The sequence below is a fragment of the Macrotis lagotis genome, chromosome 3 (assembly GCF_037893015.1).
Source record: "Macrotis lagotis isolate mMagLag1 chromosome 3, bilby.v1.9.chrom.fasta, whole genome shotgun sequence".
NCBI classification, from domain to species: Eukaryota; Metazoa; Chordata; class Mammalia; order Peramelemorphia; family Peramelidae; genus Macrotis; species Macrotis lagotis.
In genome coordinates, this window is record NC_133660.1 from 195,209,986 (window position 1) to 195,219,746 (window position 9,761).

Consider the following 9,761-nt stretch of genomic DNA (forward strand, 5'->3'; position numbering starts at 1 on the left):
GTAAAGTTCTTAAATTGTGTTATTTAGTGGACTTCTTTTTTGAAGACATATTTAGTTAAAAGGCCGTTGTCACCATAATTCTGGTTATTGGTAGAGCTATCAGCACTGGTTTTTTGAAATAAGTTCTCTTGAGCTCTCCTTGTATACTTTTAGCAATCTTGATGGCCTTCAGAATAGCTGTTTTGATGCCTACTTTTAGTTCTAGTCAAAATAATCAGGTACTCTGTAGCTTTGAAACCCTCTTGTCTTACAGATGTGGTTAGGTGTTGATGTACCAAATCAAGGTAGTAAACAGTCCAAGATGCAGTTGGAGGCCATCCTGCCCTGCCCTATGCTCTGTGAACTGACCTAGCTAGGCCTTGTTCCTCTGTCTGTGAATGCGTGACTCATCGATATGGGCGTTTGTGTTGGGCCCATACCAACCTTGTTTAGTCCCACAGTGTTTTGTTCGCCCCACGGAGGCCAAGAAAGCAGCAGATGAAGCCAAGATGAGGTTTGCCCACATAGATGGAGATCATCTGACACTGCTGAACGTTTACCACGCTTTTAAACAAAGTAGGTTTTAATTACATTTAATTTCTACTTTTTCCTAAATGTTAAGTAATAACATTGATTTCTATTTCTCATTTGACTTTCATTCATTTTTGTGTTGGTGTATTTATTGATATTAATGAGACCTTTCCATTAGAACCACATCTATAGTTACTTTAAATTCTTGCCTGTGATTAAAAAAAACATTCTGGCTAAATTTATTTTATTTTAGTAATCCTCTGTTCCAACAATAAAGCCATATCTTAAATATTTTTTGATCAGTAATAATTTTTTATTCTAATTTTTTAAATCAATCATTTCTAGGCCATGTGACAGATATTTGTAAGAAAATTAATCCAAATGTAAAGCATGAGTTTTGTGGTGTTCATAAAACCATATTGTGATGATGTTATTTATCGGTAGACTGAAAACTTAATTTTTCTTAAGATTATTTATGCAGAGTTGTTGCTATATAAGGTTTCTGATCATATAAAAATAAAAGATAGTTTTCATTCAGAGGCCTCTAAATCTCTTTTTGTTTCTGGTTCTAATTGTTTTGGAAGTGATAAAACATTAGCTTTCTTAGATCATGCTGTCCCAATGACATTTATGTAATTTGTCTATTACTGCTCAGGAAAGGAGTCAGGTCAATAATTAACTTCTTGTTTGACCTCTCTTTACGTTTCTTTCTCCTCTATAACTCTCCCTTACCATTAACTCCTGGGAATTACTTACCTTTTCTGAATTGAGCATGCAAATTTTCAATTTCTCACATCAACAAGGGACTGGAGTTAATTAGGGGAAAAAAGACACTACTAAATTCATCTTTCCATTTCATCTTTTAAGTTACATTGTTAAGGTTTATTTTTTTTTTTTTAGTGTCAATGACAGAGAAAAGATCTGACCATGTAATTTTAGGCTTAGGAAACTCCTGTAGCTATGGATCAGCAACCTGCCCTGTAGTTTGTCCTCTTTGAAAGTTGCCTAGGAGGTTAATTAACTTGCCCTTGGTCTCTCAGCTGGCTGTGTCAGAAACAGGACTTGAACCCATTTTGGCCTGACTCTAACCTTTATCTTCTATGCTTTGCCATTTCTCCTAGCAAAGACTATTTCAGTGAAAATAGTTTGAGATACAGAGAAACAGAAATCTCACCTATGTTTTTGAACTTTTAATTATCAAGCTCTTCCAGCAAAATAAAGAAACCAAGGAGAGTTTTATTTGAGTTGTCACTTTTTTAGTTGTTACTTGTCTTTCACAGGGACATAATCATCCATAAGAATTTTGTTTTTAAAGGGTACCTTAGATTTTTAAGTCAGAGGGTTTTCATTTGTTTTTCTAGTATTTTGTTTGTTTTTGGCTTATGATAACAAATTAATTAAACAGAAGTAATGTACAAAGAAATTTTTTTTAAAAATTGTCACAGATAATCTCTTATGGGAGTAATAAAAAATTGATTCACTTTTGGTTTTTAAGTACCATTCTATTTCAGCATAGCCAATTTTCTTAAATGGTATAAGTATAAACCTGTTAGAAGGCAGAACCTCATACAAATAACTCAACTTTTTTTGTTTTTGAGAAATATGGATATAGCTCTATTCCTTATAGTATGCCAGTGATAATTTGCTTCCAATATATTTTGTGAGGTATAGTCTGTCAAGTGGAAGTTTAAACACAGTTTTTAAGATACGAAGTCTTTATATCTATAAAGTAACACAGTTACTGTTAAAGATGCTTTGAAGTAAAGACTGTGTTAGAAATAATTTGTGAGGCTTCAAATGCCATGTGAAACTGTCTATTTGTGACAAGATTCAGTAAATTTTTTGCCATCTTGATCCACATGGGTCACACATTAATTTTTTTTTCCAGGTAATAGTGATATTTAAATATGGACACAAGAAAGGATGAGGCATCAAGCCACAGTGTTAATTTTTACCATTCCATAGTTTGCATTACCTAGATAGGGCTGTAGACAATAGGACTGGGAGTTCTTAGAAATCAGTAGGGACTACTAAAAAAAATCCTTGATCTTGAAGTCAGGAGAAACCTGAGATTGAATCATTGCTGACACTCACTAGCTGCTTGACCATGAGTCAGTTACTCGACCTTCTTAGTCTTTAGTTTCCTTTTTTTTTTTTATAATGTAAAGTGAGAGAAGACTTGGATGGTTTCTGAATTCCCTTCCAGTGTAAAATCGTATGATTTTTGATCCCGTGTTTTAAGTGAATTATTAGAACCCATCTCATTTTAAATCTAAAAGGTACTACTTGTATATGAGTTTAATAACATTACAGCCAAGCAAATTACAGTTTAAAATTGAAAAGAAATTTCTTGATTCTGGATTTTATTCCAATGAATTTAAGCAAAAATTTTGTAATGGAATCATATCACCCGGGGATTGTTATAATGGAATTGGAGGGGGGGGGCAGGTTAGAAGACATTTACGTCAGCACCTTCATTTTACTAGAGAGGAAAGTGAATCTTGGAGATATGGTCTGAGGTCACCTAGCCAGTGACAAGAGACAGAATTTGAACTTGGAGCCTCCCTGCCCTTGATCATTTTATTAGTATAAAATTTGCTTCTTGAAAGGTCATGGGGGAGAACAAAGCAATTGGTTTTGAAATTGTCTCATCTCTATATTGACTCACTAAGGATTTGGAAAGTGTTTCATTTTGTCATCTAATCTTTTATAATGATAAGAGTTTACTGTGGTTTTTCATATATTCTGAAAAGGTAAATAAAGTACTTTTTTCCCCTGGTTTGACCATTTAGTTACACTTTTTCTTAATTAGGTAAATTAGGTGATACATATCCTCTTTTTCTATTTTTCTTTTTTTTTTTATTGCAGATCATGAGTCGGTTCAGTGGTGTTATGACAACTTCATTAACTACAGGTCCCTGATGTCTGCAGACAATGTACGCCAGCAGCTGTCGCGAATCATGGACAGATTTAATTTGCCTCGTAGAAGTACAGATTTCACGAGCAGAGACTATTACATTAATATAAGAAAAGCTTTGGTTACTGGGTATTTTATGCAGGTATGTGAAGAAAATAGGGTAAAAGTCCCCTGTTCACATTGATATTCTTTGCTTTTCGCTAATTAGCCTTTAATTCTTCAAATGTGAGGTGAATTTAAGAAATCCAGTGAAAATTGCTCTTAAAAGGTTGTTTAGTCAGGATGTCTCAGAGGAGCTTTTATTAAGAAATTTTATGTGTCTAAGAATGTGTAACCAATTAACCCAGTAAATGGCAAAGTTGGCATTGCAAATCATGCATGCTTAAATTTTAGTTTTATTAATGTAATCCAAATTGTATCAAATGGCCAATCTGGTCATTATGAAGCTACATAACTGACATTTATTACTTGAAAAGTGAAAAGAAGGCATTAATACTTGATAAATGTTTTTTTTTTTTCAATTAAATTTTCTTAATCTAAACAACCAGAAAGCTTACATAACTAGAATATTGGCTATAGAACGATGAAATGATTAACAATATTCATATGATGATGACCCCCCCCCCAGATGTAAAAGTGTGATTTGAATTACTCTATTTTAGCCTTAGGCTATTTTCATTTTATAATTGGAAATAAAGTTTGTGCTTTTCAACAACTGGTGAACACAGAAAGTTAAACTAGGTTTAATGAGTGAGATTCTACCCACTCCAGTGCTTTATGTCCCCTTCAAGATTCACATAATTCCTGGAACTGTCTCCCTGAGAATTGTTTATAATTAGGCTAGTGGAGAATTAGAAGCTGATAATTCTGTTTTCGCTTTAAGGGGATTTTTGCACCTATGTGGTAAATGTTAGTATTCTACAAGGTCAAGTGAGGAAACTTTCTAGTGTCAGCTTTTAAATGGTTTTTCCATTTTTTTAGGCGGTCTCACTTATTCCCGTGATCTCAGGTATCATTCTTCTTCCTCAAATATAGTTGATTGTCAAGTCCTATTGATCCTACCCACAAAATATTTTTTATATTAATACTCATAGTACTGTAAAAATTTTTTGATTCATATTTGGTGACTCCTTACATAAGATGAGCTAGCATTGAGCTTGCTAATTACCTAGCAAGCATCAGGAATTAATTTTTCTTCTCATTGTTCCTCATGTGACCCCAGTTCCCTGATTCGTGTAACTGGTTCTTTTCTTTCATTTTGTATGTTACTTCTGTGGACAAAGCAATTTATGTGTTGTTACCACCACCACCCCAAATGTCCTGGAGAGCAAGGATTGTGCTGGTCTTGGTATCCCCTTTACAAAAGTTGAGATAAATCAGTATTACCATTTACTCTTTGAGTCTCTGGCTTTAAGGCTTTCCTTTCCTTTCCTTTCCTTCAGTCCATCCTTCCGAGAACCGACTTTAGAGGTTTGGCCATGCTTTCCATGTTTGAAATTTTCATTTATTGTCTAGATTAATCTAATTAAAATCCTTAACTTGACATTAAAGTTGCCTCCATTAAACACTCCTCATTTACATATTCCATTTCAGCTAAAATTGGACTAATAGCTGTTCCTCAATCTCATTATGCCCTCTCCTGGCCAACCCCCATGTCTGGAATGTACTTCATCCCTATCTCTACCTATTAAAATACATCCCTTCAAATCCTAGTCACTTTTCTAGGTGCTTCCTTCTAATCTGCTTTCCTAGGTATTTCCCTGTATCAAAGTATCCCATGTCGTACTTATTTCTATATATGCCTTATGTGTCTATGTTACTTGATATGTATCTACAACTGTTTCTCTGTGTGTATGTGTGTGTGTGTATACTTTATATATAAAGTATATTGCCAAAGAATCTGCTTGAGACAAATTGGGTTCAAAGATATTAAGAGACAAAATCTTTTGCTTTTGTGAGAATGAATTGAATGTAGAAACCAGGGTGAGAACATTTTCTGTTATATAGTAGATTATAGAAAATAGTTGTTTGCATACAGTCCTTGCATTCATGTCATTAGAGTTATCTGGATCTGTACCTATACTTTAATTCTCACTTTTTTCCCTAGTCTGTGTTTTTACTGTTTATACTAAAAACGTATAGAAAAGAATAATTGAGCATTATGTGTCTAGACTGTTTTAGACTGATCTACTTTACTCTGAACCCACAAAGGCAAGAATTACCTTTAGTCTTCTTGGACCTTTGAAGATAGTTGATTTTCCTTGGTTTTTCAGGAAAGAAAACCCCATAAGTATTCATGTCATCCCATTTCTTTACTTCATCAACCCTTAAATTCTTTTAAATTTTAAATATTGTCTGCTGTAATTTCCTCTGGTATTCTCTATAGGAGAAAAAAAATTATCTTTCTGCAGGCTAAAAAAAAATAATCCTTTAAAAATTAAATAAACCCTATTAACCACAATAGAGTACTTATATGAAGAATAATATACAAAGCCCTACTATGGCTATTTTTTTCTCCATTTCTTACAGTTGATAAGAAAAGAAATGACTGAGTATAAATGGAACTTATCCTTATAGTTGAGGATGTTTAAACATATCATGTCTGAAGATGGAAAGTGCTGGTAGAAAATGGAGATAATCTACCTCATCCTCACCTCACTTAATTTTTAATTTTTCACTTTATCTCGATTACCTTTTGATATTTAAAATACTGATTTTTAAGGAAATGGGAAGAGAAAATAGTGAGAAAATTTTTATCATATTTTAAAGCATCTTTCCCCTTAAAGATTTTAAATTCCTCCAATTTACTTTTTCTTCATGGTACTATAAATTATGTAATATAGCATAATCCTCATTAGGATTTTACAATTATATTTAAAATTTGAGTGACATAATAAGTAACTAAACTGTTCATCTGTAATCTAATCATAGAATGCCAGGATTTCTTCAAAGCTGAATGGGTTCCACCTATCTTTTATAGAAGGGAAAGACCTGAGAGATGAACTAATTTTTGTTGTATGTGGTGTCCTAATTTTCCCACTGTTATGTGACCTGGGTCAAATCACTCATCTTCTGTGATACTTTTTTAATGAAGCACTTGCTTTGATAAAGTAGTATTTTGTTTAGCCATACTTTTATTTCAGAACCCAGCCTGAAATTGGAAGAGTAAATTCCCCATTTTGATTAACTAAAGTTGTGTAGTCACTATTATATACCATCATTTTATCAGTGAGAATTAAAAAATAATGTTATAAGTGATAGAAGCTTTTGCAGATCTTCATCAAACATGGAATGTTTGAAGGCAGTATCATATATTGGGAAAATACCTGATTTTGGAATCTTGGGGACCTGAGAAAAAAATTAAATGTCATATCATTTACTAGCTGATCAGAGTGTATCTCAGTTATATCATCTGTGAAAAGGGGTACTAACATTGAACTAGCTATCCCATGGTGTTATTTTGAACAAAGTGCTTTAAAAATTGCAAGGCCTTAGGATAGTATTATAATAGAGATTAATGCAATATCACCTGAGAGAAGTGTTAGTGCTGTCAGCATGACATTTTATACAGTGATCCACATTCATCGATAACCATTCCACAAAGAAACAGAAAGAGAAGTGCCTTCTGATCTTTTTAGTTCAAGTCCAAGGATGGTCACTTTGCCAGCATTTGGTTTTGTTTTGTGGGAACTTTTCTTTTCTATTTATATTTTTTTATAGTTTTATATTGTTTTCTTGTTCTATCTAATAGTTTTACATCACTTCATGTAAGTCTTTTGCTTTATATACATAATACTCAGAATTTCTTACTGCACTGTAATATTCCATTCTATTAACTAATTGCTTTAACCAATCTTCAATCAATAGACACTTATTTATCTCTATTTTTTTACTGCAAAAAATGCTAATATAATCCATATGCACAGGGGGGTTATTTTTATAGGCTTCATCATAATTGACTTTATATCTGATTTAACTAAATCTACTAACCAGAACCTACTACAATAGCACTTAATTGTTGAGAGGAAGGATTGTAATGTTTTATGTATTTTGCAGACATTTGAAGCTTTACTCTTTTAATTACTATTTTTTAAAAATTAACCATTTTGTTAGAAAGTGTTTTAGATATATTAAATACTTCTCTGAACAAAAAGTGAAATCATTTCTCCTTTTCCTCCTTGACATCTCTGATAAAACAGCCCTCCTAGATACTCTTCTCAGAGTTGGAATAAGATTGTTCTTTGCTCATTTTTCTTTCTTCCACTATTCTCACTGCTCCTTAGTCTCCTTTCCTAGATCATTATCTGTATTTCACCTTCATTTGAGGACTTAACTCCCTATCTTTCCTGTGCCCTCTTCCTCCCAACCTCCCTTTAACTTTGTTGGTCATCTAATTAAGTTTTCATGAATTCAGTTATTTCCTATCAGTGACTCCCAGATTTCCATATCCAATTCTCTCTTAGCTTCCAGTCTTGTATCCCTGTGTGATGAATGTTTCCTCCTGGGTGTCTCAAACATATCTCACAATTTTGACATCATTCATTAACTGCTATTGTTATATTCATAGCTCCAATCTGCTAGTAGGCTGGAAGACCAAGTTTGTTAGGTTTAGATTATTTCAATAAATTGAATAAGCATTCATTATGTATCAGCCCTATTTCCTCTTTGGTGAGATGGTTATAAAATAACCCCTACTGCTACTTTCCATAAGCTCTATAAAAGGTTATAGAAGCATAATATTTAATGCAAGAAGGGAACTTAGATCACTTTGTTTGATCACTTCATTTTACAAACTAGGAAACTGAACCTCAAAAGGTATGGGGTCTAAAGCTACCTGGGTAGTGCTGGGTTTGAATATTTTCAATAATCTTTTAAGTTGCATTCCAGGAAATTGCATGTAAAGGTAGATCATACAAAACCTGATTTTATAAGTGCTCCATCTGTTCTAACACTAGAAGTAGCCAAAAGTTAGAGGAAAAAAAGAAATTTTATTTGAGGCAATGGGGTTTTAAGTGACTTGCCCAAGGTCACATAGCTAAGCAATTCTCAAGTGAATGAGATCAGATTTGAACTCAGATCCTCCTAACTCCAGGGCTGGTGCTCTATCCACTGCACCACCTAGCTGCACCAAATTGAACTTTTTAAAGGTAATTTATATGACAGGAGCCATGAAATCTAAAGCAACAAAAATTGAAGGCAGTATCTATACTTAAGCATTTCTTAACCCACTTTAACTTTTCATTTGGTATATCACAGCTTTGTACTGATTTAGCTTGGTTTTGATTTTAGGTGGCGCATTTGGAACGAACAGGGCATTACTTAACTGTAAAGGACAACCAAGTAGTGCAGTTACATCCTTCAACTGTTCTGGATCATAAGCCAGAATGGGTGCTCTACAATGAATTTGTCCTTACAACAAAGAATTATATTCGGACATGTACAGATATCAAACCAGAATGGTAAGTAGGTGTTTTTATCTAAAATATTACATTTTTCTTTAGAATCATATTGTAGAAAAATAGTTAACACCATATGAATGTGCTCATTGATGATGTCTATTCATGAATTAAACAAGTTCAAAATGAGTAAAGGAATTACGTTTGTAGTACTGTGTTGTGGAGGATCTTCTCCCAGTTGTTTTTCCCTTTTTGCACACTTGATATGCCTGGACTTGATATGCCTAGAAAATTAATCTGGACTATGCTTGTCTTACTCTTTAAATGTAAGAATCACAACTATTTGCAGTCACCACACTTAAGCTTGTTGTTGCTCTCTAGCCAAAGGACTTCTCAGTTGATATCTGTAATTCAGACATTGGACAATCCATAAGAATATTAATTTACATTGGTATCAAATTTAATGTTTACTAAACATTCACTATACTTTTGCAAGGTAGTTAATACAGATGTTATTATCCCCACTTTACCACATAAGAAAGGGGCAAGTGGGTGCTGCAATGGATAGAGCCTGCAGTGACCTGAAGCCAGGACAATCTGAGATCAAATCAGGCCTCAGATACTAAAGATATTTAGTTTATTAATTTATTATTATTCTTTATTATTATTAATTTATTCATTAGTTAAAAGTCATGGGGGCAGCTAGGTGATGCAGTGGATAGAGCACCAGTCCTGGTGTTAGGAAGACCTGGGTTCAAATCCAGCCTCAGACACTTAATAATTACCTAGCTATGTGATCTTGGGCAAGTCACTTAACCCCACACTGCTTTGCAAAAGCCAGGAAAAAAAAATATTGAGATTATTATTTAATATTGGAATACTTGGACTATTTTACATGCGTTTTTATTAATGGATTGGATTTGCAGATTTTATTGTGT

General features: G+C 33.4%; 1 protein-coding gene across 1 annotated transcript in view; it reads left to right on the plus strand.

The window, feature by feature from the left end:
- DHX15 (DEAH-box helicase 15) overlaps nucleotides 1-9,761 on the plus strand; it is a 74,676-nt gene that overhangs the window by 54,349 nt on the left and 10,566 nt on the right. Inside the window, exons 11-13 of the mRNA XM_074229696.1 lie at nucleotides 433-555; nucleotides 3,379-3,569; nucleotides 8,717-8,886. Of these exons, the coding sequence (XP_074085797.1) occupies nucleotides 433-555; nucleotides 3,379-3,569; nucleotides 8,717-8,886 (484 nt within the window). The remainder of the gene's footprint in view (nucleotides 1-432; nucleotides 556-3,378; nucleotides 3,570-8,716; nucleotides 8,887-9,761) is intronic.